The sequence below is a fragment of the Diachasmimorpha longicaudata genome, chromosome 1, assembly GCF_034640455.1.
Source record: "Diachasmimorpha longicaudata isolate KC_UGA_2023 chromosome 1, iyDiaLong2, whole genome shotgun sequence".
Taxonomy (NCBI): Eukaryota; Metazoa; Arthropoda; class Insecta; order Hymenoptera; family Braconidae; genus Diachasmimorpha; species Diachasmimorpha longicaudata.
In genome coordinates, this window is record NC_087225.1 from 5661796 (window position 1) to 5682819 (window position 21024).

A 21024-nucleotide genomic window follows, 5' to 3' on the forward strand; every position below is an offset into this window, starting at 1 on the left:
TACATGTGGACCCAGCGCCACATGTACAGCTTACCTTTTTGTCTCGACCGTTGAATCCCTGCACACCGCTACTCTCAACGTTTAAAAATTCTCTGTACAGTTGATCATTTGTACAGTTGAGAAAGTAGAAAAGGAGCCCCCCGGATGTTTTTCAAGAATCACAAAATTTGCAGAATTTTCCTTCTTCTGCGATAGCGATAGTCAGTGGTTATTGCGCAAAAACGAGACTATAGCAGACCATCACTATTCTTTGACTATTCCATGTTTTGGCATCACTACCTTGAGAGGCGTTTGGATCTCCCCCCCCCTCCCCCCTCTCGCTCTCACTCTCTCTCTCTCTCTAAGGAGGTCCATACCCCAAATCTTCCCAAATACCCCAAATAAAATAAAAAATATCCAAGTACCGTCACACCCATTTCTCATTGTCCAACATTTTTTACTGTGTAATTCGTAGCAACATCGCCGTCCGGTGGTATATCAAGCGTGTTAACTTATCGACAAATATTAAGCGTCAGCGCCACATTGGGAATAATTGGAACTAATTTCTTCTACCCCCTTATACCCTCTCCCTCTCTCTATTCTCTGTGGTGCTGTCGCATCAATGGGTGGAACACGTTGCGCGTCTTAAAAACGCGTCTATACTTTTAAAAGCGTGGTTGACTGTGATTGGGTAAAATTAATTCACCAATGAGAGTTCTCCATCTGTCTACTCCTCAATATACAAGTCCCGTCAAGACTTCACCAACGGCATCTCGATTTCTGGCATTATCGGTTGGCACGTCCGTAGACCAACATACTTGTTTCACATTCTACTCGATACGGCTGGTCCATAAGTGAGACAACAAATTAATATCCCATCTAAGTCATAATTGTGAAGTAAAATGCGATCGTTAATCGCAGTATTTGCTTTTGTGGCTATTGCCACGGTCTGCGGAGAAACTTTCTTCGATGAGAAATTCCTTGATGGTAAGTAAAAAAATACGTCTAAAGCCGGCCTCATTTTAGATAAAAAATCTCGATTTGTCGCTCCTTAAGTAGCTGTACCACACCCTTCCTGTCTCTTACCGTCCAGCTACGTTTATGTGTTTTTTTTTTTTAAACATTAAACCTGTCAGTCCTTAGGGAATGACAGGAATGAAAATCAAAGTAACCGGCAAACTTTGGGCGAAACTTGCTTGCAAATGTTTGCAATGCTCTGTCCTAACTATGGCATTGTAATATGTGAATTTTGAAATTTCACATCGATTTGTAAGACGTCGATAATAGTCCGGGTGCGAAGTGAAATTAGGTACATATCTCTCGGGTGTTGTTTCCAATGAAAACGCGCGACTAGTGCGCCCTAGAGATTTACCCTCACGACTCACCCGGAAGACCGAAATATACTCATTTCTATTTCGGATCCGGTCCTGACCGGACGTGAACACGCTTTTAATCCGCACCTCGTGGACACGAGATCATCTTTGACGAATCATTATGGTAGTTAAAATTCTTACGCCGTGTTACAATCGCCCTTCATTGATTTATTTGCTCATTAGTTCTTTGTGATTCTCGTTTCGTTAATGTAACCCTTGTAATTTACAGATTCCTGGGAGACTAATTGGGTTTACTCTGAACATCCCGGAAAGGAGTTCGGTAAATTCGTACGCAGCCATGGAAAATTCTGGAACGATCCTGAAAACGACAAAGGTAATATTGCTCAATGAAACTTTCACCTTCGTTTTATTCTTGCGAGGATTTCGTCACCGTTTTTGCTTTTTTACATTTGTAAAAAAAAAAAAAATCTGGTCAGTGATTTCTTTCCGCCATAATGGTTCCGAGCCTAGAGTCACATGCCTTTCTCTAATGGATGGTAGGTGCTAGAGGATCTCGGAGAGTGAATAGAGGTCTGGCTTATGCCCTGAGCGTGTAATTATACATGTCTCAGGTACCTAGTGCAGCCACATTTTTTTCTTAATTTAAATATAATTGCAATACATGAATAACCAATTGGAAAAATCAATTTATTAATTCTTTTCTTCCTATTTTTAGGTCTTCAAACGTCGCAGGATGCGCGCTTTTATGCCCTCAGCGCCAAATTCACCCCTTTCTCCAACGAAAAGAAACCATTGGTTGTTCAATTCACGGTAAAACACGAGCAGAATATTGACTGCGGCGGTGGTTATGTGAAGGTGTTCGACTGCTCCCTGAATCAGAAGGACATGCATGGAGAGACTCCTTATCTCCTCATGTTCGGTAATACACATTGTATTGTTGTTCGTCTCCGATAGGAATTTTCGATTTTCGTATTTAGATGTACAAAGATAACACTGCGCATTAGTTGAGTTATCTGCTCATTAATCGCTATCAATTATTTCAATGAATCATGACACTATAATTTTGCAACATTTTCAATTCAATGAAAGCACACGCAAATTTTTTTAATGTTAACGCAATTCTCGTCTGCATTCGAGGTTTTTAATGATCTTAGAAATACTCGAGTACTTTGTTTTTTTTCTTCTCTGGTAAAATGTTTTTTTATTTCTGTAATCGAATATCAGAGCTTTTATGTGAGTCCTAATCTGCCTTAAGAACGTCCAATTTTTAATCGACGAATGTCTCATTGTTATTCGTTCTTTGTAACTTTAGGACCTGACATCTGCGGCCCTGGTACCAAAAAAGTCCACGTTATCTTCAACTACAAGGGAAAAAATCTTCTTATCAACAAGGACATCCGTTGCAAGGATGATCAGTATACCCATCTCTATACTCTTATCGTCAATCCCGATAATACATACCAGGTATTTTGAATTCATAATAATAATTGCGTTTTTTTTTTATCGAGCCTAGAGTCACATGCTTTTTTATTATTCTGAAATGGCAAGTGCTGAAGGTACTCGAAGAGAAAAGAATGTCTCGCTTGCATTTTTGTAACTAAAATTTCAATTTCATTGTTACAAGCTAAAACGCGAAGGCCGATAAAAATGTATTTTCAAAAAACAAGTCATGACTTTCAAAATTTACGCTAATAATGTCGCTATGCATACGAAGTGAGCACACTCGCTCCTCACTCATTATGAAAGTTCAGATAATAATTTTTTAGATTTTTCCTTCAAATTCAGTTTTACTGCTATCCTCATCAAAAACGAATAAATAATGATTTTCAAAATTAGGTTTAATGACGTTTAAATCACTTCACATAATAACCACGCACTTGTGCTTAAAGTATATGGTTTTTACTAAAATTACAATCTCCTATGTCTTGTACTAGAATAAAATATTATAGTTTGAAAAGTTTAAACATAGTTTCCTCTGTCTTCACTTGGCTTTGTGTTAAAAAATTATAATTTAACCCGTAAATTTTAATTAAAGGTACTGATCGACAATGAGGTTGCTGAATCTGGTGAATTGGAGGCTGACTGGGACTTCCTTCCCCCCAAGAAGATAAAGGATCCATCTCAGACAAAACCAGACGATTGGGATGAACGTGCGACAATTCCCGACCCAGAGGACAAGAAGCCAGAGGACTGGGACAAAGAAGAGCTCATTCCCGACCCAGAAGCTACAAAACCAGAGGACTGGGACGAAGAGATGGACGGCGAGTGGGAGCCACCAAAGGTTGGAAATCCCGAATACAAGGGTGAATGGAAACCAAAGCAGATTGACAACCCCAATTACAAAGGACCATGGATTCATCCCGAAATCGATAATCCTGAATACGCACCAGATCCTGAACTCTACAAGAAGGACGAAGTTTGTGCCATTGGTTTTGATTTATGGCAAGTTAAATCAGGAACTATCTTTGATAATGTTCTCATTACGGACGACCCTGCGACTGCCAAGAAGTTCGGAGATGATGTGTGGAAACCCACTATCGTAAGTAGCATATTGTTAATTGACCATAAAATTTAACTTTCTGAAAAAAGAATGATGAAAAAAGCAGTTCTGATAATTATGAGCGATAAACAATTGGAATTCCTCGTTGCTGAAAAAAAATCCCATGTTAAATAGTATTGCTTTAGATAGAATTAATTAATTTTCTAAATCGTTTCTCCTTGATTTGATTGCAGGAGGGAGAGAAAAAAATGAAGGATGCTCAAGATGAGGAAGAGAGGAAGAAGGCTGAGAAGGATGCAAGTGAAAATACAACAGAAGACAGCAATGACGATGACGAGGATGATGATGCAGAAGAGGAAAACAGTCGTACAGAAGAAATCGAGGTAAGAAATATTTTCATTTGCTTCTTTAACGTATTTATCATTTTCCATGACCAATCGTGATGACAAAAACCACTTCTGATACGCATGAGCGATAGATTTCGTGGAATTCCTCGTTGCTGAACCTTACGATTTTTTACATTTTTCATTATTCAATTTAATTCCCAATGTAATATTTTGTTTATTGTTTATTGCAGGAACATGACGAGTTGTAAATAAGGGTCAGAGATGACAAAAAATTCAGACTGTATTCCAGGGGCTGGCAGGCTTGAAAATATACGCACCAACTGGCACAGGAAAAATATAATGCCATCGAAAAAACAAGCTATTTCGGAATATCGCCGTTTTTATCCAAGATTCACTTTCATCCGATGAGTCACTTCCGGGATGGAAGAATGCTCCACTGATGACAATTTAAGGTTTAACCCTAATCGTTAAGCATCTTAATATGTCTTAAGAACACACTGGGATGAATGAATGATCCTGCAAATTACGACGATAAACTGCAATGCTGTTTTTGAAATTATAAACAAATGGTGTTGAAGAACCGTGCTTAGCTTCACCTTCGCCACAGCTCCAAAAAGACTATAAGTTGTTCCGTTTTTGTTTGTCAAGTGTTTTTTATAATGAAAAAAGTCATGATAGCAGTGATTTTGAAAAGAAAATTCAATATTAATGATTGTCAGCGACATTTGTAGATTAACGGTTGTTTTCAAGGTTTTTATTTGAAGTCAAACATTCTTTCCTCATCTACGTAGAAATTTATATGACGCTAAGTGGTCGGGTGTGTATTTAAATATGACTGAGTGATAATTATTGAATAATTTTATCAAAATAAAAAATAAATAAACATTGGAAACACAAACGCCAATAACAATGTAATAAATTAATAAGAATTTTCTAGACGTGCGTGAACTGTTTTTCATTTACAATCCTTGTATACCAGTATGGTCCTCATCCCTATGTGAACCTAAGCTGCGAACCAGTGAAGAGTCAGTGTGACAGACTCGCGAGATATCCATAATCTCAACGTTTGTTAGCCCGTTCGATTAAATTCCAATAATAGAAAATTTTTGGAGAAAACATTTTTATTCCATGAAATTACATCATCATTAAATTGTAGCCATCAAATAAAATTTTCAATTGTTTTTTATTTTTATTATTTAGTTGAAAATGATCTCTACAGGCATATTGGTATATAGCTCTTCCCCTCTTCGCCACCAAAAGTAACCACACAAAAATAGCACATAAATGAATACATATATACGAACAAACATAATTTAATAGCTCATTGGCTTCAAGGTATCATCTCATGGATCTTTAAAATGTAAAAAAATCAACATGAGTGTATAAACAATTGGGGAAAAAACATAATAACGTATCTTTTGGTTTTTTTTTCACTGGATATCAGAGATAAATTATTTGGAAATCGTAGAATCACTAAAAATAGATGCGAGTTTGTTTTTAATTTCAAGATTAGATGATAATGGCTAATTAGCCATTGTCTTCCCTTATTGACTTATTGAGAATATTGTAGAAAGGCCTTCATGGGCACCAAGTTGCTGAGTTAACCATTGAAGTCCATGGGTCGATGTACTTGCATCGGTCAAGGGAGAAGAACCTTGAATATGCCAAGTTCGGCCACAACATAATTTTTGTAGGGATAGAATATCCGTCAGTTCTTCTACGCTTGCACATCCGTCCACGTCCTAGAAAATTAAAAAACATTGTACAACAAATAGTGGCGAATTTTATTGTCAATCTTTAAGCTTTGCAAGCAAGTGGAATTATCGGTCACCTGTTTATTAGCATAAATAAGAATAAGTGCATCTTTGAGTTGCCGTTCGTTAACAATTTTTGATAGTTCCTCCTGAGTTTCCTCAAATCGTGATCGGTCACTTGCATCCACCACGAAAATTACGGCTTGAGCATTGTGATAATAATGCTTCCAGAGTGGTCGAAATCTATTGAATCCCCCCACGTCCCACAACGTTATCGCCAAATTTTCATACTCGAGACTTTCCACATTGAATCCCATGGTGGGAGTGGTGGGATTTGTGAGAGGGATTCCTTTCATAGAAGATAAGATACTCGTCTTGCCAGAGCCATCAAGACCCAGGATTACAACTCTCACATCGATCTTCGTTCCTATATGAACGCGATTATCCTGAAACGATTGAATTATTTTATGAGGTCGAATGTAAACCTTGAGAGAGCCACACGCACGAAGAAAACTTCATGAGAAAAGCAAGCGAATTCGTCAGAAAAAGTCACTAGAATTTGATCTTTCTAAATCGCTCACTCTTCCCTCGAAATTTTCTATAAAATTGGTTCTGGTCAAAGTTGAAGTGTTTTTGCAATTCATTTCTCTTTCCACTCTATTGAAAATAGTTCCTAGGAATCTATAAAAAAAAATAGAAAGGGAGAGTATGTGTTACACAATGATTTTTACCCTACTGAAGAAAATCGGAATTGACGATTCCGGAGTCAGGAAATCGGGCCCAAGTTGGACATATTGTTGCTGCTGTTGTTGTAAAGATTCGAGTACTTTCGGCACGTTATTAGCGCCGCTAAGTAATTTCCAATCTTCATTGTTTAATATATTTTCACACTGGACGCAAACATCAGCTACTTGCGACCTAGTAGAGGTCAAATCCTGTAATTGATGTCTCAAAACAGAGAGTTTACTCTCTATTTCAGCGTCCACACCGGCAAGGACATTTTCTTCTTGCTTTGCAAGCTGCTCTCTTCGTTCCTCAAAATGCTGTCTAACCCGATCTTTAGCATCTTCAATGGTCTGGTTTTCAACTTCCTGAATAATCATTTCAATACGATGTGCAGCCTTCCCCATACTTTCCATAAATTCCGTCATCTTTTGGACTGCAACGATGATGGATTTTCTCAACGTCTCAGCCTCAATTTCCACGAGGACCAATTTATGAGCGCTATGACGGCCATAGTCCTTGCATAGATAACACAGGAGAGCATTGTCACATTCCTCTTCAACACAAATGAATTCCGCAATTTGGTTCGTATGAATTGGACATTTGGGTTTCTCCTTTGGTTTCTCAGACAGTGAAATTCTCCTGTGTTTCCGAAGAGTTTTTGACGAGTGGGTTAATATATCACATGCTTCACACAAATGTGTTGAACATACGGTACAATAAAGAACAGCAAAGTGTGAATCATCCTCGTCGCAGGCTTGTGTTGACTGGAGTCTTTCCCTCTCGAGGCTCGACGATTCCTCACATCTTGATTGCTCGAGACGTTCCAGCAGCTCAATCAACGCAAAATTTTTCTTTAAACTATGAACACCATCACGACTCGTTATTTCTGTCGGCTGACGATCAAATGGACAGAAAAGACATTGGACATCTGTCATGCAGGGCTGTAGTCGAAGGAGGCATGTGTGGCATACGGTGTGGCCACAGTGAAGTAATCGGGGAACTTTGTCACCTTCGATGGAAAATACCTCTTCGCATACTCGACATTCTAATACCTAGGGGAAATAATGCTGATTAGTACGTTAGAGTTTGTCAGGGAGTAGAGTAAACCTGGAAGATAAAATGTCAATTTTTGTCACTGCTGCTAATTGCTGTCACTGCTTTAACTTGATTTGCAGTACACCCTCAACTTCACACTCGTTACCACCCCGTCGTACGTGTATCGAAAAATATTATTTCTTCACTTTATTTCATAATAATAATCCGAAGAATATTCTAGTCCCGAATTCGGATGTAGTTTGACTCGTTCCATTAAAAAAAAAAGTAAAATTAAACCTACCGCTATTCTTCCAATATTTACAAAATATTTTCAAAGATATTAAAATAGTATGTGTTGTTACATGTGTCAAATAGATTTTTTCAGGCCGTTTCATGAGGGTTTTCTTTACTCGTGTTCCATTGATATTTCCGCCGAAGGTGTGGTAAAAGAAAAAAACTCCATATTGTAGGCAATTGTTCCTTCCAGATTTTTTAAAATTTAATAAAGGTGACAATATTATTTCTCATCACGTTCCCTTCGCCTCTTGCGTCTCACTTTACCGACACATTGTGACGAAGAAGGGCGGTTTTCTCGGGCCCTTCAGGAAAAACCCCTTGTTCGCATGAGTTGCGAACAAAATTTTTCATCACAATGCGTGGGAAAAGTGTTTTTCAAATCCCCGAAGGGAAACGGGACGTTACTGAAAAGTTACTCTTTCAACTGCGCAATGAAAAGTACTTGTGACATCCTTTGCCGCATAGTGTGATTGAAAATACTTTTCATCGAGAGAAAATTAGTTGTTGATTTGAAATTATATCGCCAGCCTTCGGTGTGTGTTCTGAAACTTCCAGTGCCAAAAACTACGTTTCTCCACTCGTTATGAAATGCATAATTTTCCAGCAATGAATTTTCTCGTTTAGAAGTAAACACATTTGAGCGTAGAGGCAGAATATGTCTTAATTTTCCTTGATGGAAGCTTTTCAGGGCCCATAAAGGATATATGATTGTTTGGGTCGTTTAGTGTTTTTATAATTAATGTTCTAATCGACCGATTTTATTAATATATTGATTTTCCGCAACTTGTATTACTCAAAATTAATTTGCAGTAATTTTAGTGTCTTTTCTAGGGGTTATGCATAACTTACATTGGATTTATCTATCCTTTTGCGGGAACATCTAAAGTATTCAGCAAAGCGGCTGTTACCCTCGGTCATGATGTCAACTTTCCTGATTGTTTGTAAACATAAACACATTAGGAGGAAGTGCAATACAAAAGGTTCTATGAGGAGGTTGAGACTTAAATTACCCTTAAACGATAATTCCTAGTCTAAATGGCAAAGTCGATGGGATTATTGAATTATTCTATCGACTTATGGATTCTGTCCCTATTTCACTGAACAAATGTTAATCTTCTCAAGTTCATTCGTCCGAATAAAAACATTTTTTAATATTGCATCTCACGAAGAATATCGATAATGTAAAATTGATTAACGAGTTCGAGGGTAATTTACTCATTAATTTTCTGTGATATATCATTTTTTTCGGTTTCAAAATTATTACCTGAATTTTTGCTGAAAAAATAAACTGCGATTTCGTTGACCGTAACCATGAATAGAGAAGAAAATCAGAGCGACGTTTATTTGGATTCAAAGAGGATAGACCAAAGTAGAGGCTCAGTTCTGGGGGTTTGAGTGACGCCAGTTTCTCCACGTTACCGACACGATTTCACCCCCGAGGAGACGGGGCGCCACGAGTCCTACTGGGGTATCTGCATATCGGCCAAGCGGGGGGGCTCCGTTTGTACTTATTCAAGTGTACAAATGATCAACTGTACAGAGAATCTTCAAACGGTGAGAGCATCGTTTGAAAATTCTAAAATTCTAAAAAGCTAGGCTGTACATGTGGCGCTGGGTCCACATGTACAGCCTAGCTTTTTCTCTCGACAGCTGAATCCCTGCACAGTAGTGCTCTCACGGTCTGAAAATTCTGTGTACAGTTGATCATTTATACAGTTGAACAAGTACGAACGGAGCCCCCCCGCTTGGCCGATATGCAGATACCCCAGTAGGACTCGTGGCGCCCCGTCTCCTCGGGGGTGAAATCGTGTCGGTAACGTGGAGAAACTGGCGTCACTCAAACCCCCAGAACTGAGCCTCTACTTTGGTCTATCCTCTTTGTTTGGATTTGTGAGGCTTCCAATCTGGTTCTCGGACATTCCAGATGGCGGGTCAGTTGCCCCTGGAGTGCTGAACCACCTGCGTCACCAGTGCGAGAAATTTTAATTTAAATAAATGAACACAAACACCAATTTTATGTCAATCCAGTTTTGTGGTGTATAATTTAATTAATGGGATCTTAGTATATTAGTTACGATGACAATGTAAGATTTTAGAAGACGTTTAAAAGCGTTTCCGAACTGGTCGCGTCCGCAAATACCTCATCATCAGCTTGTTATTGTGTTTCGTAGCTGAGTGGTTGTGTTGCAGCGTCAGCGATCTCTTCAAAATTCCAATCTAATTCCAGAGACCATGGGGGAGATCAGCAGGGCCAGTCCGGGGAGATCAACCACGAAATGTCCTAGCGGTAGCGCCGGAACTAATTTTGCAGGCACGTTTGTTGGTAAGGTACCGAACGTTACGCCTGCAAAACCGGAGCAGAGGGAAAAGTCGGTAACCCGGATAGTGTGGGGTGGGGGAATACAAGGAAATAGGGGAAATTAAACGGCTGGGCAGGCGTTCTGAATATCCGAACGGCGTTGAGCGAAGCTTTTTCCTCATTAGGGGGGGGGGAGGGATTAATTTTCAGAAATGCAGCTTAACGCGCATCAGTTCTCGGCGACGGCAAGCGAGGATTCCCAATAGACCCCCACGTTTCAAAAATTCATTTCTCCCCTTCTACTTGAGATGAAGAAATGAAACCAACGTCATTCAATTGCTCATTAAATTCTTCATTAATGATGGTGGTTTCGTTTCTTAATCCGAATTACGGGGAGGGGATTAATTTTCAAAAATGCAGCTTGACGCGCATCAGTTCTAGGCGGCGTCAAGCGAGAATATCAAATAACTTCCCACGATACAAAAATTAATTTCACCCCCCCTAGTTGTGTGCGGGGTAGTAACCGTAATGATCAACTCAAAGGAAAAATAGAGTCTTCCACTTTGATCCTTCCCTATGGTTGTAAGTCGCAGGTATACACCTTGGTGCGGCAACACTGTCTCCTGCACTACTACTCCCCAAAAGTAATTCCCAAGCAGCGATGTTGTTGGTTATGTAAAGGGAAGAAATAATCTCAATCACATAATTTGATGTTCACAAATAATTAGAAAATCTTTAATTATTAGATTAGATTATTTATTCCCTTCACATAAACAAGAACATCGCTGCTGGCGAATTACTTTTAGTGAGTAGTAGTGCAGGAGACAGTGTTGCCGCACCAAGGTGTATACCTGCGACTTATAACCGTAGGGAAGGATCAAACTGCAAGGCTCTATTTTTCCTTTGAATTGATCATTACGATTGCTACCCCGCACACAACTAGAGGGGGAGAAATTAATTTTTGAATCGTGGGGCGTTATTGTGTATTCTCGCTTGCCGCCGCCGAGAACTAACTAATGCGCGTCAAGCTGCATTTTTCAAAATTAATCCCTCCCCCTCGTAATTCGGATTAAGAAACGAAACCATCGTCAGTCATCAGAGATTTCATGAGCAATCAAATGCCATTGGTTTCATCGCTTGATCTCACTTAGAGCGGGCAATATTCATTTTTAAAAATTAAAAAATTAGAGCGGGCAATCCATTTTTAAAAATTTACAAATTGATATTGTCCGCTCTAATTGACATCAACGGATGAAACCAACGTCATTCGATTGCTCATTAAATTGTTCATTAATGATGAGGGGTTCGATTCTTAATCCGAATGAGGAGGGGAGGGATTCATTTTGAAAAAGGCAGCTTGACGCGCATTAGTTAGTTCTCGGCGGCGGCAAGCGAGAATACGCAATAACCCCCCACGATTCAAAAATTAATTTCTCCCCCTCTAGTTGTGTGCGGGGCAGCAACCGTAGTGATCAATTCAAAGGAAAAATAGAGTCTTCCAGTTTGATCCTTCCCTACGGTTATAAGTCGCAGGTATACACCTTGGTGCGGCAACACTGTCTCCTGCACTACTACTCACCAAAAGTAATTCGCCAGCAGCGATGTTCTTGTTTATGTGAAGGGAATAAATAATCTAATCTAATAATTAAAGATTTTCTAATTATTTGTGAACATCAAATTATGTGATTGAGATTATTTCTTCCCTTTACATAACCAACAACATCGCTGCTTGGGAATTACTTTTGGTGAGTAGTAGTGCAGGAGACAGTGTTGCCGCACCAAGGTGTATACCTGCGACTTACAACCATAGGGAAGGATCAAAGTGGAAGACTCTATTTTTCCTTTGAGTTGATCATTACGGTTACTACCCCGCACACAACTAGGGGGGGTGAAATTAATTTTTGTATCGTGGGAAGTTATTTGATATTCTCGCTTGACGCCGCCTAGAACTGATGCGCGTCAAGCTGCATTTTTGAAAATTAATCCCCTCCCCGTAATTCGGATTAAGAAACGAAACCACCATCATTAATGAAGAATTTAATGAGCAATTGAATGACGTTGGTTTCATTTCTTCATCTCAAGTAGAAGGGGAGAAATGAATTTTTGAAACGTGGGGGTCTATTGGGAATCCTCGCTTGCCGTCGCCGAGAACTGATGCGCGTTAAGCTGCATTTCTGAAAATTAATCCCTCCCCCCCCCCTAATGAGGAAAAAGCTTCGCTCAACGCCGTTCGGATATTCAGAACGCCTGCCCAGCCGTTTAATTTCCCCTATTTCCTTGTATTCCCCCACCCCACACTATCCGGGTTACCGACTTTTCCCTCTGCTCCGGTTTTGCAGGCGTAACGTTCGGTACCTTACCAACAAACGTGCCTGCAAAATTAGTTCCGGCGCTACCGCTAGGACATTTCGTGGTTGATCTCCCCGGACTGGCCCTGCTGATCTCCCCCATGGTCTCTGCTAATTCTAGCTATTTGGATGTATTGGCAAAGAAGTTCGCGATTCCGAAGTTAATTGAAAACAAATGATGACAGAACAACGCGACAAAAATAATCTAGTGTGCTTCATTTTTTGAATGCTGTAATACAAAAATTTATTCCTTTCTATTGTAAACAAGTAATCAACTGACTTCAACATTACTGTGAGTGTTTTTGTCATTGTGCCATGAAATCTTCATTCAGGAATATTCTTTAAGGTATTCTTTAAGTTCAAGTGACAAAGAAAACACGTAGGGGCCATTCGTTGATTTCTCTGGAATTTAAAAAAATTAAAAAAATAAATAAAATAATAATAATAATAATCTTGAATGAGTAAATTTGAGAATAAATTCAAGGATATTTCAGCTCTGGATCATGTGGTGAAAAAATAATTTCACATTCAGTGATTATTTCCTGAATCGATCTGTCATTAATCAACCAAAAGTTAATAGAATTTGATTGTAATTTAGACATAATAGAAATTTATTGCTTTTAGATAATCAAGTAATCGAATAGTTGCATTGGAAATTATTTAAATATTGAATAATTTGTCGCTTCACGAATGTTATAAGATATTAACATTGTACCAATTTATCCCGACAATATTTATCTTCCAAAATCGATTGAATTTAACTCCTTTATATTCAATTGTGTGCAAGCTTATGATACTCGAACTTTTGATGACTGTTGTTGCTTTTTGTTAAAAGTGTATGGAAATGTGTAACTGAATAAAAAATAATCAAAAGTAGCATAAAAAGTAGTATAACACTTGGCTTCATTGGATTTAAACAAATTGTGTTGTTGGGAATAGCAGAGGTCCCATGTCTATGGTAGTACTCACCCCGGCGGTAAAAAGCGCCACCGTCGATAATAATAAATTGAAGGGGAGCGTAAACACAATTTTTATTTGACTTTATTCGATAATTAGGGCATGTAGGAACGAGCCAATCTTTATATTCGTTGCTTACAAACGATTTCCTACAAAACTATCTACAATTCAATTTAACCAGTTAATTTTTTTATTTTATTTCGGATGAACATTATGGGCAAATGTTAAATGATAATTATTAATCATCCCCGGGGCTACAAACAAAATAAACACATGTACAATGATGTACTAACAATATACAATCGTATACATTAGTTAGTTTTTCCGTTTGCAGCTCTTCGCCGGCCAAGTACAACTGCCGTCCTGAAGCTCACTGCTAAACGCTAGAAAGCCCTTCTCTTGGCCCCTATAGACTGCGGCATTGTTGGTTAGGAATCAGTAGTGGATCGTTGACAATTTCCCCGGATTATACTCCTGAAAAATTGAAAGCAGGTAAGGCAAGAATACTCAACATCTTTTCAATAATTATCTCGCCAGAAACCCATTAAACTTTATTATTATTAGAATGCCGGACTATCCGAAAGTAAATTCCATGTGTTGGGTTAGGCGTGTGCATTACCGCCACATGCCTCAACTCTTGATATATAGATATAGAGTGAATTCCATATTCGTCAATAAAAAATGATAAATGGAGTGCATTTTCCCAGAAGAAAACCAACATGAGTAAGTTCTTCACGACGGGTACGGACTCCGAGTCCGACAGCTCATCCGAGGAGGAGCAGGTACAGAGAGCGCCTGCTGTTACGTATACCTTCAGTGATGAAGAGGAAGAAACTAGACGTATTGTTCGTCCAACAAAAGTCAAACGTTACGAGGAACTTACCAATCTGATTAAACTGATTCGTAATTACAAGAAGATCAAGGATATGAGCAGTATGCTGTCATGTAAGTACTTCTCCAACCATGTAAATGACAACTGGATATTAACAATTTAGTTTCTTCAAGTATTGGACTGTTAAAAGATCTTTGATATCTTTGTCACGGTGTTATGAGAATTCTTGGTGGTATGACGTTGAATTCTGTCGTAAAGTCGTAAAACGAGGTAAAAGTTAGTTTATCTTGAACTTTAGGTTCTGATAAATATTTCAAAATCTGAAAGACTTGAGGAAATAGTTATTTAAAGGTTTTCGCAGATTATTATTACCGACAAAAGAAATGTTTATAAATTTTTTTCCATTTTTTTCCTCACAAAGTTTAAATATTTATCAGAGGATAAGGTTGAAGATGGTTCAACTTATATCGTCTTATCACTCCACTCTAGAATTTAAGTTCGCTCTGATATTTTGGAAAACATTATTAGTCGATGACAGCTTATATTCCTAACTAATGATCCTAACAATGAATTGAATTTCAGCATTCGAAGATCTCCAACGTGCTTACCAGAAGGCCATAACAGTAATAATGAAGGAGGAAGGAGGTCAAACTCCGCGTTTCTACCTTCGGTGTCTTGTCGAGATGGAGGATTTCATAAATGATGTGTGGGAGGATCGTGAAGGTCGCAAGAACATGTCAAAGAATAATTCCAAATCTTTGACATCTCTCCGTCAAAAGTTACGTAAATACAATAAAGATTTCGAAGAGGAAATTGCAAAATTCCGTGAGAATCCGGATCAGGAGGATGACGAGGAGGAGGAGAAGCAGGAGGAATCAGCTGAATCTGAAGAGGATGATGCACCTTCCATGTTCAAAAAGTCAGAGCCAGCAACAGCAGTATCAGCAGCACCGGATACTTCAAAATTCAAGAAAACCCTAGCAGATGATGGTAGCGAGAGCGAGAGTGATTGGGGTAGTGATTCTGATAGCGACAGCTCCAGTAGCGATGATGAAGGACAATACACAAATATCCGTGAGCGTTTCATCAAGAAAGCAACGGACAAGGATGAAGATGAGGACAAGGCAAAACGCAAAGAGCAACGTAAAGAGCGTAAAGAAAAGGAGCGTAAGAAAAAACGAGATGAGGATGATGGTGAAGGTGAATGGGAGACAGTTAAAGGCGGTTTAGTTGTTCCTTCGGAGAAGCCCAAGATGTTCGCTAAAGATGCAGAGATAAACGTACCAGCTGTTATAAAAAAATTGTCGGAAGTTATTGCTGCTCGTGGTAAGAAGAGGACCGACAGAAGAGAACAAATTGAATTGCTTCACGAACTTCAATCGATTGCTGACACACACAATCTTAAAGCTGCTGTAGCAGTTAAGATTAAATTCTCCATTGTCTCCGCAATCTTTGACTACAATCCCAAAGTTTCGGATGCCATGAAGCCAGAGTACTGGACAAAACTTCTCGAAAGAATTACAGAAATGTTGGATATGCTGTTGGCTACTCCTGATATGGTTATTGCTGAGCACATAACTGAAGATTCAGAAGAGTTTGTTAATCAACCATTTAAAATTCATGGATGTGTTTTAACACTCGTTGAGAGACTCGACGAAGAATTCACCAAGTTACTCAAAGAGTGTGATCCTCACAGCAACGAATATGTCGAAAGATTGAAGGATGAGAAACAAGTCGCTGGTATTATCGACAAGGTTCAAGAATACTTGGAGCATCACGGCAGTAATTCGGAATTGTGCAGAGTTTATCTCAGGAAAATTGAGCATCTTTACTACAAGTTTGATCCTAATGTGCTGAAGCAAAAAGCTGGCGAAATTCCAAAAGATGTGTCTACATCTGTGCAAGTCATGGAGAAACTGTGCAAATATGTTTATGCAAATGATCACACTGATCGTTTGAGAACTCGTGCAATTTTATCCCACATTTATCATCATGCTCTTCATGATAATTGGTTCCAAGCCAGGGATCTCGTATTGATGTCTCATTTGCAGGAAACTATTCAACACTCGGATCCATCAACGCAAATTCTTTACAATCGTACCATTGCTCATCTAGGTCTTTGTGCTTTCCGCCATGCCAATATTAAGGATGCCCACAACTGTCTTGTTGATCTCATGATGACTGGAAAAGTAAAGGAGCTACTGGCGCAGGGTCTTTTGCCTCAGAGACAGCACGAGCGAAGCAAGGAGCAAGAAAAAATTGAGAAGCAAAGACAGATGCCCTTCCACATGCACATTAATCTTGAGCTTTTGGAATGTGTTTATTTGGTTTCTGCTATGCTCATTGAGATACCTTACATGGCCGGTACGTAGTCCTGGTTGATATACATTTTATGCACATGATCACGGCCAGATATATTAGACTTTCAGCCGAATAGTAAAATAAACTAGACGCAAATTTGTGTATAGTTAGAATTTTGCCATAAATGGCTTTAATGCTTAAAAGAATGAAGTTTCCGAACAAAGGACCATTTTCAATTAGTCATTCATAAACAAATGTTGAAATAATAATGCTAATTTTCCGCGAAATATTATTGTATTGATCATTTTGAGTTTTCGAATCAGTAACTTGGGTTTGGAAAATAAAAATTTATATCGAGCATTATATTTGCTCTTTACGGCAAACTATTTTCAATTGCTCATGAAAATGTGAAGTTTAGAATCATTCTGTTGTTTTACAGATATGAAATAGTACATTTCTAATTTGTAATTGTCCTTTATTGCGTAGCTCACGAATTTGATGCACGAAGGCGAATGATTTCTAAAACATTCTATCAACAATTACGATCAAGTGAGCGTCAATCTCTGGTTGGTCCACCTGAGTCGATGAGGGAACATGTAGTTGCCGCAGCTAAAGCAATGCGCAATGGAAACTGGGCGGCCTGCAACAATTTTATAATTGACGAGAAAATGAATGCCAAAGTATGGGACTTGTTCTATCAGGCTGATAAAGTCCGTGACATGCTTACCAAGTTGATAAAAGAAGAGGCCTTGAGAACCTACCTCTTCACATATTCGCATGTATATGATTCGATATCCATGCCAACACTTGCTGAAATGTTCCAACTGAAACGTGGAGTTGTACATTCTGTCATCAGTAAAATGATTATTAACGAAGAACTCATGGCTTCTCTGGACGATCCATCGGAGACTGTTGTTATGCATCGCAGTGAGCCAAGTCGTTTACAATCCCTGGCCGTCCAATTGACCGATAAAGTTCAAAACTTTGTTGATTCTAATGAAAGAGTCTTCGAAATGAAGCAAGGTAAGTTCAGTGAATAATAAAGGACAGGGTTGATAGGGTTCAATCAATACAAAACAAATATTACATATTTTCAATGTATCATTTATTATTAATTCAATTCCAGGCAATTTCTTTTCACGAGGAGGAAATCAAGGAAACTTCCGGGACCGTCAAAATTACAATAGACAAGGCCAGGACTGGAGTCGTCAGAGGCGAGATCGTGATCGCAATCGTGAGGAGAATCGCAATTATTGAAAAGGAATAGAAATAATTGCAATTCGATAAACGAGTGGACAACCTATTGGAGGTTTTTAAAATGATCTACTGGGTGAATAACAAGGAAAAATTGAAAAAAAAAGAAAATTGTCACTTTATACAAACAATATTCCATAACTATTGTACTTTGATCAGTAACATGAATTAAATAGTAGAAATTTTCTCTACAATTGTGGCATTGTAACTTTTTTTACATGAAAATATGATACTTGTCAAGATGCAAAAATATCTACTCTAAATTAGGCATCTTGAAGACTCTTAATTAATTTATTGCCTGATAATACACAATCAGAAATCATCACAAGCCGGATTCCCATTGATTTTTCAATGAGACGACAGGCAGATATTTCGCCGTAGGTTATACCACCAATGACACAGATTATAAACGTTTTCGGTTGTACGACAGCTCGGGGACAACTCACTTTGCACTCCGGGAGGCTAACAAGTTCCTCGAAGCTTTTAGGATCTGTAGATTGTCCCAATGTGATACTCAAAAATTGTGCCTGAAATGAGAATGAAAAAATCATCAATTTCAATGATTTTGTGAAGAGGACAAAAGTTTGCTATTGTCAGGATTAAATTATTGATTTTCTGAAATTCAGTATTCGAGTAGACGTTTTACTGAGGGTATGCAAATAATTACTGAATTTTAGACAGACAATCCCCGAACGTCCTCTCGTATTTTCAAATCAGGACTCTGTAATTTTTTAATTTCAAACTTTCGCATAGAATAAGTCACAAATAGTTAAATCTCAATTCAAAATTCACGGAATCGAAGTATCAGGATGAAAGAATACAATTTCACAAATATACTATAGATTTATATTTTTCTGTGTTCCTGAAAAACAATTTTTCTTCTGTGCTGAATGTTTTAAAAAATGGAATTTCCTTGAGGTGATAATACTCACTATAGCTGGTATGTAAGCTCCACTGAACACGTAACTAGGGCAAACACTTTTCGTTTCAGTTCGTTTACCCTGATTTGGTAAAAGTTTAATTTTTTGAGCATGAGTGGACCACTCCCGGCTCCAGTTGGGCAACTTTCTAAGCAAATTTTCCTTTCGACATCGTAACAGACCGGCAGTTTCAAGTTTATGAAACAGAGGAATGTGTTCGTAGCCATGTGCATGTAAATAAGATTTTTGGATGGTCTGAAGTTCATTCGATGTCATTCCATCACCAGTGATTGACAATAAGCACAATAGTCTTAAACTTCTCATTGGATATTCATCAACATTTCTTTCAATGTAATCCAAACATTCTTTCCTACGACTGGACTCAAGAATAGCCTTTTCCGTGCTCTGTAAACTCTCGAACTCAGATCCTAGGGCACCGATAATTGTCTCACAGCCTGATATATGAGCAGCAAGCTGTTTTTTCATTTCCGTTGTTTTTTGCAGTCTTGTAGCTACATATCTTCCCATTTCCTCGAGTTTCATATTCTTCGTTGCCTCTTGCTCGCTTTTCAACGATTTAGCCATAGCTCGTAGCTTGGGAAATACATCACTGAAATGGATGTCACGAATATCTTCATATACATGATCTCTTTGAGGATCTAGTTTTATCGAATTATGGTCCACCACAGCTGTTGACACATTTATTGTCGTAACTTCACTCAAAAGACCAAGGTAAGACACTGGTGTGAGTAGTGTTGAGACAAAATCGTAACTTCTGTCCATTATTATCAATCCACCTACCTCGGTTTGTGGTGTTGGTGATCGTGCACTTTCTCGCATGACTTCTACCATTTTTAATAATTGTTCACTATATTTACCAAACGTTAGAGTTATTTTTGGCCATCCCAGTACCATTTGTAGGGACCAAGTACTTCGTGCGAGGCCTGGAAGGAGACCATTGTCTCGGTAATAATACAAATCAGAGAACATTGGTGTTTCCAGGGACAATACATTTCCATCTATTTGGATCGCTTCCCAAGTCAATGGACGTATCGTTACCAGGTCGGACAAACCTTGAAAATAATTTATAAAATGGTATTTTCAAGTATATTTCCCATTTTTGTTGATAAAAAAATAACATATTTTATCGGATATCCAAATTGTTTTAAACGTGCTATAACTCAGTTGTGATGTATCCATTTCACGATTCCATACCTTCCTCCTCTATTAGGGAGTGAATTACAGCGGGAACCCTGGGAGTCGCTAGTATGTGAAATGATATTCCATGTGCTTGAGATAGTTCAGACTGAATTTGATCCAATACTCGTTTACATGATATCAAATCACAAGATGTTAAAAATATTCTCTGGGTATTGGTCGGCTTCAACCCTGGCTCCAATTTGAATATTTTATCCACTCCATGTCTCCTAAATGTTCAAGGATGAAATTATTTCCATTCAATACAGTTTCCGATAATTATGCATCTTGTCTATTGCATGAATCAATTGAATTACTTGAGTACTGTGGCCCCAATAAACGAGTCCAAGGGTTTCATTAATTTCTGCTCTATTATCAGATCTTTTTTTCCTGAGATTGAATCCAATACGTCGACAAATTTTCTCTGGCTAATTTGTTGCAAGACACTTAATCTATCATCGAATGTGATATCCATTTTGAGAGATGACTGTTAATGGTTGAAACAAATTAATTACATCAGTGGAGAAAATAATGTAAAAAATAAATATATGGGATAACTTGCTGTCATGGAACGCCAAAGATTAGCAGTGTTGTCACGATCCCATTATCTCAAACAGCTGACTTGTGAAATGCTAAAAAACGTAGAACATCAATGTTTTTTGAAGATCAACATTAACTAAATAGTGCTATGAATGTGTGCTTCCTATTTACTGTTTGTCTACCTTGTTGTCATCCACAAGATACCTTAACCTCATTAGGATAAAGGAGAAATAAAAATTTGTCTGCCATTTTTTAATTCTCGAATCGTCCGTCTGTCGAGGTTACATTTCCGAGTCGATTATCGACGCGACCGGGCCGCTTGGAGCTGTAAACGACTAAAATGTTTCATTGCCAGCTGTTTTCTCGTGATTTTCTTAATATTTATGAACGAAAAAATTAATATT

General features: G+C 38.4%; 4 protein-coding genes across 8 annotated transcripts; 2 read left to right on the forward strand and 2 right to left on the reverse strand.

The window, feature by feature from the left end:
- The first annotated feature begins 739 nt into the window (after positions 1 to 739).
- On the forward strand, positions 740 to 5102 carry LOC135167047 (calreticulin). The gene is made up of 7 exons (XM_064129896.1): positions 740 to 966; positions 1582 to 1686; positions 2029 to 2232; positions 2626 to 2777; positions 3349 to 3852; positions 4047 to 4196; positions 4391 to 5102. The coding sequence occupies exons 1-7, from the start codon at positions 882 to 884 to the stop codon at positions 4406 to 4408; spliced, it is 1218 nt and encodes a 405-aa protein (XP_063985966.1). The 5' UTR covers positions 740 to 881; the 3' UTR covers positions 4409 to 5102.
- Positions 4853 to 10403, reverse strand: LOC135166957 (E3 ubiquitin-protein ligase TRIM23-like). 2 transcript variants are annotated; one of them, XM_064129742.1, is made up of 7 exons: positions 10113 to 10403; positions 9836 to 9931; positions 9237 to 9260; positions 8822 to 8903; positions 6646 to 7692; positions 5992 to 6360; positions 4853 to 5902 (listed from the first exon to the last, which is right to left on the reverse strand). In XM_064129742.1, exons 1-7 carry the CDS (start codon positions 10118 to 10120, stop codon positions 5705 to 5707), a joined length of 1824 nt encoding a protein of 607 aa, XP_063985812.1. In that variant the 5' UTR covers positions 10121 to 10403; the 3' UTR covers positions 4853 to 5704. The 2 variants fall into 2 exon arrangements, with proteins under 2 accessions (XP_063985812.1, XP_063985820.1); XM_064129750.1 differs by lacking the exon at positions 9836 to 9931 and having other exon boundaries at positions 10113 to 10132.
- Positions 10404 to 12754: 2351 nt separating this feature from the next.
- LOC135166889 (eukaryotic translation initiation factor 3 subunit C) lies at positions 12755 to 18157 on the forward strand. Of its 3 annotated transcripts, none has more exons than XM_064129604.1 (6): positions 12755 to 12911; positions 13911 to 14068; positions 14284 to 14521; positions 14991 to 16772; positions 17196 to 17732; positions 17836 to 18157. In XM_064129604.1, exons 3-6 carry the CDS (start codon positions 14296 to 14298, stop codon positions 17964 to 17966), a joined length of 2676 nt encoding a protein of 891 aa, XP_063985674.1. In that variant the 5' UTR covers positions 12755 to 12911; positions 13911 to 14068; positions 14284 to 14295; the 3' UTR covers positions 17967 to 18157. The 3 variants fall into 3 exon arrangements, with proteins under 3 accessions (XP_063985674.1, XP_063985665.1, XP_063985684.1); XM_064129595.1 differs by having other exon boundaries at positions 12757 to 12965; XM_064129614.1 differs by having other exon boundaries at positions 12757 to 12965; positions 14287 to 14521.
- Positions 18061 to 20942, reverse strand: LOC135166971 (vacuolar protein sorting-associated protein 33B). 2 transcript variants are annotated; one of them, XM_064129763.1, is made up of 6 exons: positions 20803 to 20942; positions 20643 to 20712; positions 20398 to 20567; positions 20099 to 20310; positions 18896 to 19956; positions 18061 to 18490 (listed from the first exon to the last, which is right to left on the reverse strand). In XM_064129763.1, the coding sequence occupies exons 2-6, from the start codon at positions 20646 to 20648 to the stop codon at positions 18227 to 18229; spliced, it is 1713 nt and encodes a 570-aa protein (XP_063985833.1). In that variant the 5' UTR covers positions 20649 to 20712; positions 20803 to 20942; the 3' UTR covers positions 18061 to 18226. The 2 variants fall into 2 exon arrangements, with proteins under 2 accessions (XP_063985833.1, XP_063985841.1); XM_064129771.1 differs by having other exon boundaries at positions 20792 to 20932.
- Between the last annotated feature and the right edge of the window lie 82 nt (positions 20943 to 21024).

What these genes read in the sequence shown, in the direction of transcription:
- LOC135167047 (XM_064129896.1), top strand. Translation starts at nt 882, where the DNA reads ATGCGATCGTTAATCGCAGTATTTGCTTTTGTGGCTATTGCCACGGTC. An exon ending in CGATGAGAAATTCCTTGATG is followed by an intron (nt 967 to 1,581) that starts GTAAGTAAAAAA and finishes TGTAATTTACAG; the next exon opens with ATTCCTGGGAGACTAATTGG. An exon ending in ATGTGTGGAAACCCACTATC is followed by an intron (nt 3,853 to 4,046) that starts GTAAGTAGCATA and finishes ATTTGATTGCAG; the next exon opens with GAGGGAGAGAAAAAAATGAA.
- LOC135166957 (XM_064129742.1), bottom strand. An exon ending in TTTTTTCAGCAAAAATTCAG is followed by an intron (nt 8,904 to 9,236) that starts GTAATAATTTTG and finishes ACAAACAATCAG; the next exon opens with GAAAGTTGACATCATGACCG. An exon ending in TTCCGATTTTCTTCAGTAGG is followed by an intron (nt 6,361 to 6,645) that starts GTAAAAATCATT and finishes CAATCGTTTCAG; the next exon opens with GATAATCGCGTTCATATAGG.
- LOC135166889 (XM_064129604.1), top strand. Translation starts at nt 14,296, where the DNA reads ATGAGTAAGTTCTTCACGACGGGTACGGACTCCGAGTCCGACAGCTCA. An exon ending in TATGAGCAGTATGCTGTCAT is followed by an intron (nt 14,522 to 14,990) that starts GTAAGTACTTCT and finishes ATTGAATTTCAG; the next exon opens with CATTCGAAGATCTCCAACGT. An exon ending in TGAGATACCTTACATGGCCG is followed by an intron (nt 16,773 to 17,195) that starts GTACGTAGTCCT and finishes TTTATTGCGTAG; the next exon opens with CTCACGAATTTGATGCACGA.
- LOC135166971 (XM_064129763.1), bottom strand. An exon ending in ATTGGGGCCACAGTACTCAA is followed by an intron (nt 20,311 to 20,397) that starts GTAATTCAATTG and finishes TTGAACATTTAG; the next exon opens with GAGACATGGAGTGGATAAAA. An exon ending in CTCCCTAATAGAGGAGGAAG is followed by an intron (nt 19,957 to 20,098) that starts GTATGGAATCGT and finishes ATTATTTTCAAG; the next exon opens with GTTTGTCCGACCTGGTAACG.